The following is an 18,383-nucleotide window of genomic DNA, read 5'->3' as shown; positions in this document are numbered from 1 at the left end:
CCACTATTGCACTTCCAAAACGGAGTATTCAGTGTGTATGCAGGGAGCCAAGTGATTTTGCCAGTGAAAGGAAATGGAAAGGAAATGTATTTCTGAGAGTAAAATCAAATTTTACAGTAATTCACAGGTGTGAGCTCTAGGCAGGCACTCAGACTTGAGAATCAGGGCACAAACTCATATCTTCTGATTGAAAGTAGGGAGCTGCAAAAATGAAAAACACACTTCACAGATACTTTTCCAAGTTACTGGCTGAAAATATTTAAACTTCTGTGCCCCTCGGAAAGCAGAATGTGCCTTGGGGTGATGTCCCCAGTGCCCAAAACAAGAGCAAGTTCCCGTGACTGGGAAATGCTCGTCCCAGCTGGGGCACCGTGCCGCGGGGTTCTTGTGATGAGGTCTGGCTTGTGGCAAGGGAGAGGGGGAAGTGCTCGCTCTTCTGTATTTAAAATGACTTAGTGCACCATGTGAAAATTCTCTTTGGTTAAATCTATGCTGATAATGTTGTAGCCAGGAAAGCAGTATAATATCTCTGTTTTGGTTGCTGAGGGTTGAATTATTAATATGGTGATTTTTCCTTTCCTTGTGTTGAGGAATTCAATTTGCCATATCCCGTTGTTAGCATCGGCTGTTCTGCAGCGGATGAGTATACTGTGCAACTTTCATGGGGTTTTGCTTTGCTGGGAAGCTTTGAGACTACTGAACAATACTGCACAATTGCATTTTTTGCAGCCAAAAGGAGCACTGGAAAATGCCTTAAAAGGACACGCAAACAACATTCGAATGATTCATAACCAGCAAGTCGTTCCACTAGAGCAAGCTATGGTAAAATATTAAAGCAATATTAAAACATATTTGTAGAAAATATGGATCTCTAAATCTCTTAAATGTGGTCTAGAAACCTGGACTTTTGCTATTATATAAACAAAGATTGCATTTGCATTGTGTCACTGAAAAGTAATCTGGTGAAAGTATGTGTTTAATAAATAGTTTTCCTGCTTATAGTACTACTGCTACTTAGTACTGTCTAAAATCATGACCTTTTTCTTCTCCATTTTTACTGTTTCTATTTGTGATTATATGTGAATAAAAGAGAAAGCAGGGGAGAACTTTACAAAATTCTAACCCTACACCACTCATTTTCTTTTTGCTTACCATTTGTCTTCAGTAATAAAAGCAATTCTTGCTTTCACACTTTGTTTCTTGGAGTTGGCAATCTCATCACAGTATTGGAATTGGAAACTCCTGACAGTTGTATTTAGAGCCAAAGAAAAATCTTTTTTTATTGATGCTGTAAAAGACATGAAAGGGCTTCTTTTGCCTGATTTTGCCAGGCACTGATTTGTATAGTATCAAGCTGTGAATCTCATACATGTTAGGTGTTGGTTTTTCCTCTACATAACGCAAAGACTTTTAGTTTATCCTAGCGTCAGATACAGTATTTCTGCCCCTATCAAAGCCCTCTTGTAGAAAAGCATTAGGTCTTCTGTTCCAGCCTGGTGCTATGCTGTTCTTTCCTAATTGACTCCTAATTGTTCTCATCTCTTTTTCCTTTTACAAAACTGACTGTCAAGAAATATGTTAAAGCTAGGGTAAGTGCTTTTTCCCTTCTGAAATTGCACAATTACGGAATTCTCTGAACACTTAGTTCTGATTTAAACTATTCTCTCTTCCCTTCAAATAAATCTTACTCAGTTAATTGCTACTAACTTTAGGTAAAACTGAAGTCTTTCAGTACACAATTCATAGCTACTTAATGCTGTCAGCAAAATACTGATTCAACAATTAAAAACAAGATATATGAGTTTTAATTCAACTGTTGTTACTATATATAGTGTGATATGTTGTACTAGAAACAAAATAGTCTATATAAGATCAAAGCATGCATATAATGTTAAAAGAAGTGGGCTCTTGCCTGTAGTAATGACCTGAATCTTTTCTTTTCTTCCCCCCCCCCCCCTTTCTAATAGAGCACTTTAAATCAGAGCATTAGGTTACTGAAGAGGACATCATCTGAACTCATGGTAAGCTTTTCTTTCTGGCAAAAGGAACATTTGTATGTGTTTTAAATCCATCCACTGCATATGCAGGGCATATATTTTCAGTACAGCTTTTTTGATTTCTAGCTGTTCTGATATTGGAAGAGATTGTAATGCACGGAGGTAGTAGCAGGGATTTAGACTGTTCTCTGCACAGGTTTTTCTATCCTGGCTTTCCCTTCCTTATAGAGAAAAAAAAAAAGGAGGAGGGGGAAAAAAAGCATGTTTGGGATATTTTTTGAAGTATGAATTGTAAACTTAATTGTCATGTGATAAAATAGACTTCAGTACAATTCCATATATTTTGTTATTCATGTTCCTAAAAATGAAGTTGTTTTTTCTGGAATCACTGAACGCAAAACTTGGGGGGGACAACCAAGAAATAAAACGCAAAATACAACTGAGAAGAGGGAGCTTTGTGATTCATATCCTTAACTGCTTCTTGTTCAATGTCCAGCTCCCACCGGGGCCTGTTTCTTTAGCATTGTACTTGTTACCTTCCTGCTTCTGCAGCACCAGCCCTGCTGTGGGAAGCTGGAGAGAGGCTTCCCCAGGACAGCTCACGTTTCCCCTCTAAGTGCCTGCACCGCCATGAGACCAGCTGCCTTCACGCTCTGCCAAACTCAGGAGAATAAGAAATGGGATGGTTATTTTTTCTGGCAGCAAAGCTTTCTGTCACCACCAGCCTGCCTTGGCGCTCTGGTAGCAACAATTCAGCCACAGTAGTTAGTACTTAAGAGTCATAGTCACAACAGCTTGATGGGCCATACCTACCTCAATTCTTCCCATTATGGTTTTCAGCCACCCACAGCAGCAGACCAGCTAGATTTCTTTTAGGGTCTGTGGTTTGAACCTGAATGTTTATGGCTTCTCTTAAGAAGACATGAAATAAGGTGTTGATAAAAAAAAAAAAGATTATGTTTGACCCTTAAATATATTTAAGAAACATCTCTATAGTTTCAAGCTGGGTGTGTTCTTTGAGAGACTTTATGGGGTTGGACATACATTGAAGAAGTGTCTCAATCCTTTTGGGTATTGATTAGCAGCATATTCCAGCTGGTAATCGAGAGTTGTGATGGTATATGGCCCACTGTTTCCTTCCTGTGCACCGTGTGCGTCTGTAGTATAAACACGTACATTGATGAAAGTATCTCTACGCTTAAGGAAAGGAAAGACAATGGAAAAGAAAGGTGATATAATATAGAAGTTAGTTACACAGGTTCCAGGAAAAGATACTGTTCGTAACCACAGATATCTTCCTTTTTTAGTAGCGAGAGAATTTTGTCAGATGATCATGAATCTTTAGGCAGGCTTGTATTCTGTCTGGAATTGCATGTTTTGTCAAGTTTTGACAGGACAGTGATGCTGGTTTATCAAGACAATAGGTTGCTGACGATGGCTGCAGAGCCATTGTAACTGCCTGAGCCTGTGACTGAAAGGGATTTATATTAAACGCTGTCTCTTCCTCTCCAGGTCAAGGTGAAAAATGTCATTAGCTCTGTTAATGCTGCCCAGCTTCTCATAAATAACAACGCTTCTCTAGTTATTGTCCAGGTAAGCTTTATCTGATTAAAGTTCATTAATTTATGATGTCATGGAGATAGAGGTTCATTTACTTTTGTCTGTTCCTAGGAGACGAAGAAGTACATGGATACCATAGTTGGCTACTTTGAGCAATACATTGAGTGGGTCAAGGAGTCGGTAAGGTGCATTTGCTTTATTGAGAGAAGCTGCATTTAAAAAAAAAAAACTGAAACCAAAAAACATTAAAAAGCTAAATAATAATAATAAAAATGTTACGTTGTTAGTATGTTTTATAGTTTCAGTTTGTAAGATATTTGTACTTATTATGAAGGGGAAAACTTGTCTTCTATAAATAGTTTTGTTGTGTCTGAAGTAGAATAGAAATGATGAGTTGTATTGATTGGAATAAAATGCAAATTTAACATAGTATCATTTTTCCGAGTCTGAAATCTACCATTTGTGCTAATACTGCACTGAGCCTGACCTTGCTTAGTTCAAATTAATGTCATTAGCGTCTTGTTTTATTTTTCTTTCTTCAGCTGCAGCCTTTGAGAAAGTTAGCTGATGTTTTAAAGATGTGTATGTTCAGTTGATGGCATATCCCACTGGAATTTATTTTGAATTTTGATAGGGTGAGAAATATAAGAATTTAGTAAACAGTATCTGTAAGCAAGTTTTGAGATTCTTATTTTATTCTGTTAGATACTTCAAACTGTATTTTTCTTTAACATGTCTTTCAGATTGCCATGGAGGTAGCAGCATGCAAGCCTATTGCCAATGTGATAGATACAGCAGTAGATATTTTTTTATGCAGCTATATAACCGATTCTGTGGTAAGAAATATTTTCTGTTACTCGAAATTGGGGCATCAAGTGGGAAATTCTTTGAACATAAATCTACATTTAATTATTCTGGCTAGGCTATTCTGAATTATGATAATAAAGTATCACATCTAAAGTTATGCAAGGAAAAAATGTTCCGATCTGGATCAAGTCCAAAGCCAAACCAGTGCTGGACTTGTTTTAGGTTCCCATTAAACTTGAGCTTCTGTTCACAAGAATTCTGTAAAATTAACTGTTCTTACTAAATCTCTCCCAACTTGAATTGCAAAGCAATACTGGTTTGGAATGAAAATTCTGGAAAGGGTGGATTTAATTTTGATTGCTTGATTCTGACCCACCTTGAAATGGAAAAGCTTAAAGATCTGAAGATTCAGCTGCAACCATTTCTAACTTAAGGCGATGGGGCAGGGGCAGGAAGTGAGTGAGAAATACCAAGGAAAGACTTTCTCAAGTATCTCTCCTGGAATCTAGAAAACCTCAATGGGGTGAAGGGACTTTTTATCACTTGACTTGTAGCGGACAGATCTTGATTTATTTCTGTACGGTGGAGAATTTGAGTGTGACTTATAGCAGTATATAAGGGTAATATTGGCTTTTTCGTCTTGCAAAAGAGCTTGGAAAGAGGACAGCATGTATTAAAAGTAGAATAAGAAACCATATGCCTGGAAACCACCTAAAACATCTAGCTATTATTTAGCTTTATGGCACTTTTAGCCAGGTCCTGCTCATACCAACAGTAAATGCACGTGATTAATCAAAGCCAAAGCACTCTAGCCTTGATAATGCTTAACCATGAAATCTCCTAACCTGCCAGAATCATGTTGTACTCCTTGATTATCTCATAAGTAACAGAGCTTCTCTTCTCCTTTGTGTAGCAACTAGCCATCTGGTGGTAGATGGACCATGTTTTTCCTGATGATAGAGCTTAGCTGAGTCACTTATAAGTCAAAATGCCTCCAGCCAATACAAATCAAATTTGAAAAATCATCTTTTTAACATCTGGTGGTAACTCAGTTCAACTGTATGATAATGAAATTAGTTACCCAAACAGGCTGCAGTTAGCAAGTTAAAAATTACCTTGAGAAAGTGCTGGAAACTCAGATTTTGACAAGAACTGCAAAACGACTACTTTAAGATATTAAGAAAGGGAAAAGAAATAACGTGGCCTGGAAATTAATGCTGAGATGCAAAATTACTTTCTAGCCTAAGGCTGAGTATGTTGAAATAACTTCTTAGGGCACTAAGGCTGTGTAGCTTTGAGCAACTTTGGACGTATTTCTGTTTGGTTACATTTGTAAGACGGGGTGGTCTTACTTTAAGTATTCTCCTCTGTCAATGTGCACTAATGTGCCCTGTTCCATCCTAGTATAAGGAACCTCAGATAGTCCACAAGGCCAGCGCCACTAACTTCTACTGTGTTCTTCTAGTAACAATGCTTAGAATATCAAGCGAGGATTCAGTACTTTTCTGATAAATTTTCTCTGTAATCTTTTTTTTTTTTTTCCCGGACTTTGCTTTGTTTCAGAATGCCTTCTGGTTTGGTTTGGGAGGCTCTTCAATATTTTTAATTCCTGCCATAATTTTTGCTGTAAAACTCTCCAAATACTATCGTAGAATGGATACAGAGGATGTATATGATGAGTAAGTATATACTCCTAAGTAAGCTAAATGGCAAATGGATTGAAATGATTTTTTTTCTTCTAGTGTCTGACATGAAGGCACTGTAATCCCTAAACCTTCTGTGCTGTCAGATTAGAACTGCATGTTCTTGTGAAATACTGTGGGTTTGGGTTGGTGCCTGCAAAGTGCTTCATGCAGGTGGGCTCTGGTTGCCCCGACTTGCCGTGACTCTGTGCAGATAGCGCCAGCTCTGACTTTGGGAAACTTATTTCAGAATGAGGTCTTCAGAGCTCCGTGTACAGCTTTTATATAAATATCTTCCAAATGTGCAAGTGATTAGCTTAGCTAAGTAACCTGTTAAGGTGAATTATGCCTGCTTTGTAATCTCCTTGAATTAATTATTTGCTTTCTTACTGTCTTAGTTGTTCCTAACCAGTCTTTCCTTTTTCAATTGCAGTTCCTCTGTCTCAGGGACTTGGCATTTTACTTTATGATAACTGTTCTTACATATTTTCCCATCAATTTTGTTTTTGCTGTTTTCTTTTCTGCTCTTTGTTTTGCTTATTGTTCAGTTCGCCTGTGCACTGCATTTCTCAAATTTCACACTGGTCATTTTTCATTACACATTCACAAATCAGGAGAGCAGAAACAGGCATGTGCAGCTGAAATTACTCGCTTATTAGTGTCTAGTTAATTACTCCTCCTTTTCTGTGTTTTTTAGCGTCGAAACTATACCCATGAAAACGTAAGACATTTTTGCTGGTATTTTTTAAAATTATTTTATTGAGGTGGGAGGGTTTAGATTTTTAATGTAACTTGTTACCTCAAAAGAGGTAACCTGTTCTGTTTCAATAGACTTTATATTAGAGTATACAACTCAAGAAGAATAGCGAAACAATTAATTTTTGGAGAATATAAAAATATTAAAAATGTAAAAATATAATTATGGCATAACTCTTGAATGTTACAAAGGAAAAGTTATCTTCTATTGTACAGACACAGTTTATCTTTGCATATAATACCATCATCCATGTACATGTCTTAGAAGCCATACTGTACATAGTGCATCTTATAGTTAACATGGTCTTTCTTGGTGTATTTATTTTATTACAGTACAGAAAATGGTAATAATGGTTATCATAAAGAGCATTTATATGGTATACACAATCCTGTTTTTACAAGGTAAACCAAGTCGGAAACTGCATGCCTTCGTGTGTCCTTACTTAACCTACTATATTAATCACCTGTCCCATTTCTGCACGTTTTAAAGTGAATCACTTAATTCTCTATTTGTGTTTTTTGCATGACTCACTATAGCAAATGCTGTATGATTTGTATTTCTCAGAAATTCTTTACGTAACAGCAGTTTTTTTAATAATTTCTAGCAACTAAACAAAGCGATTGTCTAAAGTGATCTTAAAATCCAGGTAATTAGGTATTTATTTAGCGCAGTGGGAGGTCGTAAGTTGATGAGCATATTAAAATACTCTGACAGCAGTTGATAGAAGAGCGTTAAAATACTCTGATAGCAGATAGATAGGATGGGATGCATTCTTACTCCTAAGCTGTTTTATTTTTTAGATGGTGAGGGGAAGAGCTCTTCCTGCGCACAAGGCAGGTGATCCAGTGTACGCAGAAAACACGAACAGAGAAAATGGGTGTTTCTGCATGGGTAGTAGTGTAACATCACAAAACAAGAAATTCAATTTATGTTCAAAAAGGAGGAGATTTGGGTTCTTTTCTGGCTCTACAACTTCTGTGCTGTAAAACCTTAGCTAGTTGTGAGACTTTCAGTTTCTATAGGGATAACATTAGGGTGCCCCACAACCTCAATATTTAGGTTTCCAAAATATCCAAGTTGTTTAAGGCAGGATCGTATTTATGATTGAAATCTGTAGCTCACCGTGCCTTAACTTGCAACTTCGTGGCTGAAAGTATAGATTGAATATCAGCAGAGAAGTAAGATATCACCATTCTTTCAGTAATGGGTAAATACCAAGAGAGTTCAAAGTTTGGAAGTCTTGACAGATTTTATGGCTGCATCAGTTATATGTTGTTATTCATTAGAACAGTATTTTACAATAACTATTTACAGAACAAATCTTGATTCTACACTTCCTTCTGAAGGAAGGAATGTTTTCAGTGATATTTATCACAATTGTCATGGTCTGTTCTGCAATTTAAGGGCACTCCCTAAATTAACCTGCAAGGCGTTTAATTCAAAAGTACTCTCTGCTGACATACCTAAGGACTCTCAGCTTTAAGGACTTTCAATATTTTACATAAGAGGAAACTAATAATTGCTCAGGCCTTAGAAGTCCCTTTCTGATCTTTGAATCTTTAATATGAATATTAATACTGTTGAGGTTCATAGCATGTTTTCTGTGATATTTCAGTGATTGATGAATAGTTTAATAGTGTTCCTGAATAAGCTAGAAGTTACTAACATAAAATAATCTTTTAAACAAAGACCGACTAGTTCAGTCCTGACTTCTTTTTCCTAAATTTTAAGTTACTCAAAATGGGCTTCCATAATAAAATGTAAGGGTTCAGTTTGAAGCAATGCTGTCTTCTGATGTGCTAACTGAGGTAATTTGAAAAACTGCTAATTATATGAGATACATGCTTTGAATTTCTCAGTCTGGGATTCCCATAGCAATAGAGTCTTGTTTTTCATTTTCTTCTCAGCAAACTCTTTGCTTTTACACTCTCCTTGCTTTTTTCTCATTTACTACAAATTATTTTGGGAAATGCTTCGAGATATGACTTTGAATAGAGCTCTGTACACCTGTACTTTTGCTGGTGTAAAGAATCCCATAGGTTTTGGGGGTTTTTTTGTCCTTTGAAATCAGATGGATTATTTTGCTGGAAAGAGATGCAAATATCTTTCTTTATAAATATAAGATATGTAAATACAAGTATGAGATCTACATGAGGTATATTTGTGTTTGTATAGATAGATCACACAAGTGTTTTTATATACATGTCAAAGATGCAGATAACCTCAAATGCAGCCACCATTTTTGTGAGAGCAAAATTGGAGGCTGGATTAAGTTCTCAAAGGAGTGGTGTTAAATAGGTAATCCAAGCATTTCTTCCTATCATGAAATGAATAAAACCAGAGAGGTTGGTGGAGAAAACCATTCATCTGTTTCCTCTTGTTTGAAAAATTCTTAATTAAATGGGTAAAAGTTTGAGAACAGTTTGTGGCAACTGAGCTTGTCTCACCTTAGACACGGTATTTCTGCTGCATTTGTGGGCAAAAGAAAATGATGATTTTGTTTTGGTTTTTTTTTCTTGTATAGCTCTGTGGAACAGTGGTAACAATACTGGGAACACTAAGGGGTAAGTAATAAGCTTTTTAAGTAAATTCTTTCTGTAACGTGAGCGTTGTAAGGTTTAAAAATAAAAATATAGTTGAACCATATTGAAGTTCATGTAAAAATCTATAGCTTCATTCTGCTTAAATTATAATATAATTCTATCTTCATCAAATTTTCCTGAATTGTTTTTGTGATTATTTCCAGGCTATAAAAATGAGGCTCAAGATTCTTCTACAGGAATATATCATTATTCTTCCGAGTGTATTGGCATTTGCATTCATCTTCCAAATCCTGAGCCACTTGTTTTATGTCACCCGTACTGTAAATCCCAAATGTACTATTGAATGTTATGCCATAAACTACTGTACAGAATATTTTGCAATCAGGGCACTGCCTCTCAAATACCACTGTTCAAGGCTTGAATTAAATAGTTTTTTGTTTTTTACTTTTTTACACTGGGCTTTCTACCTTACATCACAGTATATAAATTCATTAGATTAATAGCCTTTGCCTAGCAATCCTCTGACAATTGGTCAACAACTTCTCTTAAATTGTTGATTTGTGTTAAATACAGTACATACACGTTTACATAAAAATACATTTTGTATACAGAGACTTTTGTATATACGTTTTTCTTAAAACTTATAAGTGTTTAGTTAAGATTTTAATATTGTATAATACTCTTCACAATTGAATTTACCAGCATGATCAGTGTTGCTATTTGGTGCTCTTGAATGACCACTTTGGACTAAATTTGAAGTGTAATGGGATCCACAGTGTCTCCTTATGTCTCTGAAAAGTTCCCTTGCAATTTTGCTTTCTCCCTCTTTTTTTTTAATTATTTAATATTTAGTGATTTTTTTTTTTTCAGTATAGGCCTAAAAGGGACTTTTTGGAGAAGTTTGTTTTGAAACTCTTTGGGTGGGAGGGTTGGGAGTGTGTGTGATGCATAATATAGCAAAAAAGCTAAGCTTTCTAGAGTTCAGTAGTACTTAAAAAGAGCATGAGAGGTGTCATATGTTGGTGATTTTTAGAATGCTTTACATTCTCTGTCTCCCTTTTCGTTATTCACACTCACTTCTGTAGTGTCCTTAATAGTATCACTGTTAGCCTATGGCCCTTTCAGGAGGCAGTGATACTATTTTTGCTAAATAATCTCAAAATATGATTTCCAATATTGAAATTCAATTGTGGTTAGCAATTGGAGTTAACGTTTGTACGATTAGATTTATTGCCTTGAATTTAGGCATACAGTCGCATTGCTGAATTAGTTAACAGCAGAATTCATCAACAAGGACAAAAGTATCAATGCTACTCATGTAAAACATTTCAACAGGTGAAGTAATTGGTTATATTGATCTAAAATAGTGTCTCTTCATTATATCAGTATTGTTAACTTTGCTTCCAACAAGATTCATTGGCTTGAAGTAGGGATAATCCTGCAAATCATTCGTATAATTTTAAAGAAATGCTGAAAAGTGGTACCACTCCTTGATCTGGAATAACCTTAAATTTTTCACTTTTAGGTCATAAATGGAAACATTTCTAATTGACAGTATGTAGCATATGTGTATATGTAATGTTCAGAACTGCATATTTTTAAAAGTTTCTATTTTTAATTTGAGAAAATGTTCCCAGTTCATTTAAATAAAAAAGAACTTGCTTAACTACCTGATGTTTGATTCTTAATTGTTTTGTTGTGTAGACCTGTCTCAGAAGAGTTGCACTGAGTTCAAAATCTTATGAAAATTTATTTTTTTTAACCTGATTAAAAATTTGTGCTGTATTTGACTTTTATTGATGGTTTTAACTTAAGCAAGATAAGAGATCAAGAATTGGAGCAGGAAGAACTGAAAGAACATTGTCTCTGGGTGAGGGAGCTTCCGACTTCCACAAAGGATGTGATTTATGCAAAGATGGTAGGATTCAAGCTAATGAGTTGTAGAGGTTTATCCACATATCCTGCAGGTGCTCAAGGTATTACCGCTTGCCTCTGTTGTTTCTGTAGCACTGACAGCAGAATTAAACGTTTGCCAGTTCTTTGGGTCCTGTGGTTCACTGCTGGCATCCTGGCTTAACTTGCAAAAGGACAGTTGTTTTCTGCTGATATAACAGACCATGAGCTGTTTGATCTGAAGCACAGAGGACACAAATGTCAAATGGGAGTGAGACAAACACTTGGCCGCAACATATTAACTGTGATACATAAATATACCAGAGCCCTTCAGTCCAAGCTTTGGTATTTGTCCTTATCCTTGTAGTCTGATTTGTTTTCATGATTACACTTTAAAAACTTTCGGAACAAGAGATCTGAAACTGGTATAAAGTAACTTTTAAGTAGTTTTGAACTCCTTAACAATAGTTAGAACAAGAGAGACAAATGCCTTTAGTTTCCAATCTAGGAACTGTCAGTACTGTTGTGCATAATCAAGTGTAAATAATACATTTGTTTGTCAAATAGTAGGAGGTCTTTGAGTGCTTGCAGTAGGGATTTGACATCCTTGAAATGAAGTGTGAGGTGGGCAACAAGATTCTTCTGTCTGGATGGATGATGGATGAGAAGACTCCCCAGAAAACAACAGAAGAGTGAATTGTAAATCTTAAGTAGGCTTCCACCATTGCAGTTTCTCCTAGGACTTGACTGGAGAGCCACACTACTGTGCTTTGAAAGAGACAGTCGGGAGGAACAAATGGCAAGAAGCTAGAAATGTTATTAAAATAGCATTAGAGAGGGGGTGAAAAGAAAATGGTATTTAGTCATGGGGAACTAACTTCATGACACGTTCACTGGAAGAGCAAGGTTCAGGCTACCCAGAATGGCAGTTCCAGGTAGCTCTCAGACTAGCTAGGGTGCCACAGCAGCTAGGCACTCTGTTGTCAAGTAGGAGAGAAGCATTTTTGCAATTTTATTTTTTTGTTCTGCTTCACTGTCTGTGTTAAATTAATGTTTTTGCCTTGGTATTTTCTTCAGCGATATCTATTGAGTGGCTAGATACACTAAATGGTCTTCTATTCCATTATGTATGGCCATTCTTAAACCCAGGGTTTCTAGCACTCCACAGTTATTCGAGCATAGCCTAAATTATACAATATTCTTTCCAGAAAGTGTTCAGGTCAGACTGAGCATAGCACACAGGTCTTTGAAAGAAGTGCCTAGTGGGTTCTTACTAGCCAGAAAAGTACTGTGGCTTGCAGCAGCCTGGGAGGGATTTTTCCTCATGACCTCCTGAATGCCAAGGGAGTTGCAATGATTTTCCTTAGCTCTACTTTTAGTTACTGCAGCAGAAACTACTAGTATGGGATTCTGTGCTAAAATATTTCTATTCTCTTGCCTTTGTTTTATGGCATTTTTACAGCTCATTTATTAAGAACGGGAAATGTTTATTAAAAAGTGAAAGGTGATAAAGCACAAATATCTGTCTGATGTGCTATGGGGTCTATTCCCTGCTGCTGAGACCCATGATAAACTACTGTTGTCTTGCTCTGTTGGCTGTAAAAAAAGCCCACGGTGTGACAATGATGATAAGACTTCCAAATGTTTGGCTCATGTTTAGGCCTGTAATACCTTATTTTGCTAAAGCTTTATTCCTTATCTTGCTTAGATATTGCGAGTCTAAAAAATTTTTCATGGCTCAAAGAATGTGCAGTTGATTCTTCCATGTGTCCCCACTGCGTGTCATTTGCTGACAAAATGAAATACTGAAGTTGCATTCTTACTGTGTAAATCCACAGAAAACCCATTCCACAAATCAGACTTTATTAGTAGGACACACTTATAATCATCCAGATGTAGCTGCATAGATTGCTTTGGCACTTTTATCTTTTTTTACTTCAGTATGGTCGTACAAGCTCTGGCATGAGGATAGCTATAAAGCAGCTGAGAAAGGAAAATATCTGTTAAAAATCAAATATGACATGTTCATCCTGGATAGGAATGTACTTCTTGGTTATACAACTATCGTTCTTTATTTAACTGCATTTACAAGATCTGTCTTGTTACCTTCTTAATAGTTCACAGGTTATTCGACACTCCCTTGGGCTATAAATTATGTGCACATGCCTACTGACGAGTGATTTATTATTTTTATTAAAAAAAACCAACCCCGTTACATCCCACATTTCACTGGAAAGAGGCTTCTTTGTGCACCAAGCCTTTAAATTGTGACCAGCCACTTATTGCTTTCACTTTTTCGGATTGTGTTGCTAAAGGATCTCAGTCAACTCCTCTCACCATGAAGAGTTTTACTCTTCTTTTCCTAGTAGTCATCTGTGGCATGGGAGGATTGGGACAGAAGCTGAAGCCAAAGAAAAGAAGCAATGGTGAAGAAATCAATTTTCGGACTAAAACCAAAGATGTTTGCACAATGAGCATGAGTGGGGACGAGGAGATGAAACTTAGGATTGAATGCAAAAGCCAAGGCATGTCCTACTGGTGTGAATTCACTGGCAAGCCATCAGTCTGTCGTGCTTTCAGAAACAATCCAAAGATTTACTGGAATCAGATTGCCGTGGAACTTAGAAAGCTCCCACATGCTTGTGAATCCACACAAGTGTTGAAGACCACCATGTGCCAAAAGGCTCCCACAGAGGCTCTCATGAAGCAAATAGCTGCTGGTATGGAGCCGGAAGATCTAGCAAACCAAGACAAATCAGTCCAGAAAACTTCCACTTCTATGAGGGGAGCAGGGAAAAGCTCTGTTAAGAAAATAGGGAAACTTCCAATACTACCTCTTATAAGACCAACCCAACATGGTCAAGGGTCTGAAAATGAAACGGAAGCAATGAAACTGGCACGGGAACATTGCTGGGAATCCCTGCATGGTTTCTGCTCCTACATTATCGGCATCTTTAGAGGTTAAGGATTTGCTTCAGGTAAAACTCTCATCTTAAAGCACAGCAAAACATACCTAAGAGTAATCCTGTTGTAGTTTTGTTTTATTTTTATCTTGGGGGTCTCTCAGGGGTGTGGACAGGGAGGTTCTAGGCTTGCTTACTAAAATCTAATGTGGTAAAGCCTGTACTGTGGCTTCTGAGGCACTGGACAGCTTAAACTCCCAGTGATGGCTACTAGTTCAGGACGCCCTGACAGCCTGCTGTGAGGTCTTTAGTATGTGCCAAGATGTTTGTCCTATCTGTTATTAATCTCATGGTATTTCAGTTCTAAGTGTTTGAATTGGACTTGTTTTCTGCCATCTGTCATTCCTTCCCTCCTCTGCTGACTTTTGGATTTAAGCCACTGAATTAAGATTGTTAACAAATGCATTAGCTAGAACAACTTAAAACTACATTCAGAATTGAGAGGATAAAGTTTGTACATCAAAACTGCTAGTTAATTATTAACCATTTTGATTTTAAAAATTCGTTCATAACCAATGTGCAGAAATGAGTAAAACCAAGTGGACTGTCTTGGGTTGCGGGTCTGTTTCTGTAGCAGCGATAGGGGTTCGCGTGCAGGTACTTTTCAGCCAGCCTTAAAAAAGGCAAAACCCTCACCGAAGTGATTGGGTTTATACCCACTTCCATTTTGGCTTAGAATACCAGGAGCTGGTGACTAAACCTGGCAAACTTGTGACAGAAATGGGAATATATATATAGCATAAGCCAGCAAGTGTTTAGGCTGCTAATGATCTTGTGCTTAAGGCAGCAAAGTGACTAATTTTTTTTCTCTTTTGTTTTGCAGAGCAAAATTTTTACAGCGGAAGAAGGGTCTTTGCTGTAGTTTAATAATTTAGATGTAAGAATTTTGGTTTAAAAAATGAGTCATCTTTGTAAATCTTGCAGTTGTTTTCTCTTTGCACCCCTAAAATGAAACTTTTTAACAGCCCTGAAAAATGCATGAAACTGGAGCATTAGGATGAACGAACTGTTCGTCGGTGTGTGACACACCAAGGCGCACTGCACTTATGTAACCAAGGGTCCTCTTCAGGACTGTGTCTGCTGATTCGCTTCAATTTGTTAGAGATTAAAGCTGTAAATGATGCTACAGTTAGTGCAAACAATAAAAGTAAGATTTTTTGAAAACATACTTGGTGTCCTTCTGTAAAATTTTAAATGTGCTACTTTGCATAAAGTCATTATATTTAATACTTGTTTCTTAAGAGACTGTTGGTAGAATGTGTAAGAGAAGTTACAGATCTGAGTCATTGCTTTCCCACTGTGAACGTGTTTTCATTAACATTAATATTTTCAATGTTATTGCATTTATATTACAAAGATAAGTTTCAGCCAGCAGGGGAAAAAAAGTGATTGGAGAAATACGAGAGTAATGTATGAATACATTTCTAAACGTAGCAGATCAGAAGTGTTCATCTGTGGTGCATCTGCGGAGTTCAGTGTTATTAGGATCTGTCAGTGGTAATATTAATGTTTGGGTTCGGTAAATATTCTGAAAGGTAACTCGTATCTATGCACTTGGGCACTTGCATGAATCTCATCAAAACACAAAGCAAGACCTAACAGCCTGTTGACAGAGATTACAACACATTTGTATTCAGCTTGTTTTTTAACAATGAATCCTTTTGCTCTCAAGTGAGCTTTGGAGCAGGGATATAACTCGGAAAACTTTGTAGCACAGAAGTTAGCGGAGCTCTATATTTGCTGTTAAACAGTTTCTGCAAGGTGTTGTTACGCTTAAATACTTCTCCAGCTTTACTCACAGATTTGTAATTCTCACTTCATAATTCCAGATCGTGACTGTCCAATCACTGAACTTTGTGCCTTGTACCAAAAAAGCCCTTGACATAATTTTCTGTCCCCAAACCTCTTGAAATGGGAAAGAACAGGCAGTAATAAACACAGGATCGGTGCAGCAGGTTGCATGTACAAGGCAGAAATATAGCTTGATTGCTGATAAAATGCAAACTCAAGCAAGTCTGTATTTTTGTCAACCATAAATCTAGTGTGGTTAATCTTCATTTGTAACTTCAATTGCCCTGCCAGGCTCTTGTGCTGTGAGTGAAGAATGTAGCAGTACACCTGTTCACTTATTTCTGTCACAGAAGTGACTAATTTGTTTGATTTGCAAACATAAAATGCATCAAAGTGGTATTTGGGAACTATTTGGAAACTATTTGGAGCGTTTTCTTGAGGTGTGCTTTTTTAAATATTTTAAAACTCCTCTTTTGTATGATGAAAAATCCGCACTGCAGAATGGGTATTTTGCAGTAGTATCCAAATGACCTCAAAAATGAGACAATGATGTCGTGCATTGAGAGAAGTCTGGGAGAATCAGTCACGCACCGTACTGACAGCAGGAGAAAAGAGAAGGTTTCATCAGTTCACCAAAAGAAAAATTTCCCCTTTTATGCCCTCTTGCATGTATGCGCACTGAGCGCAGAAGGCAGCAAAGCAGCCTGACAATCTGTAGAACTCTTGATGATACAATCTAAAATACGTGGCCATCGTTGATTCTGCCTAGTAGAGGACAAATGTGACATATACTTGCTAGTGCACTAGTTCCTAGGGAATTCGTATCTCGTTTCAGTAGAGTAGAACCCTGCTGCACAGGGCTCCATGCTTGGCACTGTATTGTCTGGGATGACCACCTGAAGTTTCACTGTTGAAGCGGAAACTAGAAAACTATTAGTCTTGCATCAAAGGCCCCTCTTCTATGAAATGCTTTTTATAAAATATCCAGGATCCAAAAAACAGTTAAGCACTGAGTTTTACCAAAAAAGTGAAGATTTTGGTACCAAGGTGTTGCATGGCTTGGATTGTATTTCAGTAGGTAACACATGCAGCCTCAGCAAGTCAGTTAGCTGTAATGATCTTGCCTTCAAAATGTTTAAAAATCCAATGTTAACTGAAATACCTCACCTTAGTGTAACAGTGGTGTAATTGTAGCAGCTACATTACCAGTTAATTGTGTTTACCACTAGAAACGTAGAGTCGTGACATTTCAGCTACCTTCTTGGTATGAAAGTGCTATTCATTAATGAAAGGATGAATTGAGAAGTGTTTGTGGTGAGTTTAATGCGGTCTTCAAGTACCTCGTGAATGAATGAAACCCGCTGTTTCATTCATTTTAGGTTAACCTGTTAGTCCCCACATATGTAAGTACCTCAGGAAATCCGCTCAAGTGGAGACGGAATTTGTCTTTATTTTCTTGATAGAGGAACAGCAGGCAAAAATGTTTGTCTGGATTCCTGCAGGCAGGGAGACCCCTGATATCCAGGTGCGCTGCTTCTGCTGCTAATTCAGTGCAATGTGAGGTAGTCCACCTGCCTCAAGATCCTCACCTTTAGGTTCCCACAGAAGCACCATGAGTATTTTCTACTTTGACAAGGTAGAAAATGATGAAGAAAAGCAAAATGATGGGTTTGGAGAACCTGTGTATAAAAGGATGTGTATTTAACACACAAAATTAAGACACAAGAAAGACTGGAGTGAGCGTAATGGAGAGCCACCAAAATGGTTGGGACTGGAGCACACTCCTTTGAGGAAAGGCCAGGAGAACAGGTCTTGTTCAACCTGGAGAAGGCTTTAGGGGGACCTAATAGCCCCCCCCCCCCCCCCAGTATATGTGAGGAGACTATAGAGAATAGGGAGCTAGACTCTTCACTGACTTGTGTAATAGGAGAAAAAGCAATCATGGTCACAAATTGATACAGGTGAGGTTCTGACTTGGTGTAAGGAAAAACATTCACTGTAAGGAGGATAAACACAGGAGCAGGTTCCCCAGAGTGGCTCTGGAATCTCCATCTGGAGCTTCTCAAGACTGACTGGACAAAGTTTGAGCAACGTGGTCTGAATTCACTGTGACCCTGCTTTGAGAAGGAGGTTGGACTACAAACTTCCCAAGGTGCCTTCTGGCTGGAATGATTCTATGATTTGCAATGGAAACACAGAAGAAAGCTTAAAGGTTCTGGTTGTTTGATAATGAACACCTCTGTTAGCATCAGTGTCTCCTTAAAGTCAAAAAATGCTCTTGGATCAGCCATTCTAACTACATCAAATCAAATGAGAGAGACAATTTGCTTAAGTACGGTCTGATGGCAGATCCCATCGTGAAGTTGAATGCATCATCTTGGATAATTTCA

General features: G+C 37.4%; 2 protein-coding genes across 5 annotated transcripts in view; both read left to right on the top strand.

Moving 5' to 3' along the window:
* Nucleotides 1-10,966, top strand: part of PROM1 (prominin 1) — a 67,295-nt gene extending 56,329 nt beyond the window's left edge. For 2 of the 4 annotated variants that reach the window (XM_074587631.1, XM_074587630.1), the window contains 10 exons: nt 730-822; nt 1,968-2,021; nt 3,510-3,590; nt 3,669-3,737; nt 4,301-4,393; nt 5,928-6,043; nt 6,744-6,767; nt 7,136-7,204; nt 9,328-9,367; nt 9,550-10,966. In XM_074587631.1, coding sequence (XP_074443732.1) covers nt 730-822; nt 1,968-2,021; nt 3,510-3,590; nt 3,669-3,737; nt 4,301-4,393; nt 5,928-6,043; nt 6,744-6,767; nt 7,136-7,204; nt 9,328-9,346 — 618 coding nt within the window. In that variant the 3' untranslated portion in view covers nt 9,347-9,367; nt 9,550-10,966. The remainder of the gene's footprint in view (nt 1-729; nt 823-1,967; nt 2,022-3,509; nt 3,591-3,668; nt 3,738-4,300; nt 4,394-5,927; nt 6,044-6,743; nt 6,768-7,135; nt 7,205-9,327; nt 9,368-9,549) is intronic. The other 2 variants (XM_074587633.1, XM_074587632.1) reach the window with 1 other exon arrangement.
* Nucleotides 10,967-13,577: 2,611 nt separating this feature from the next.
* Nucleotides 13,578-14,204, top strand: FGFBP2 (fibroblast growth factor binding protein 2). The gene has a single exon (XM_074589438.1). The coding sequence runs from the start codon at nt 13,578-13,580 to the stop codon at nt 14,202-14,204; it is 627 nt and encodes a 208-aa protein (XP_074445539.1).
* The last annotated feature ends 4,179 nt before the right edge of the window (nt 14,205-18,383 follow it).

Source organism: Larus michahellis, chromosome 5, assembly GCF_964199755.1.
Source record: "Larus michahellis chromosome 5, bLarMic1.1, whole genome shotgun sequence".
Classification (NCBI taxonomy): Eukaryota; Metazoa; Chordata; class Aves; order Charadriiformes; family Laridae; genus Larus; species Larus michahellis.
This window is presented reverse-complemented; position numbering and strand designations above follow the sequence as displayed.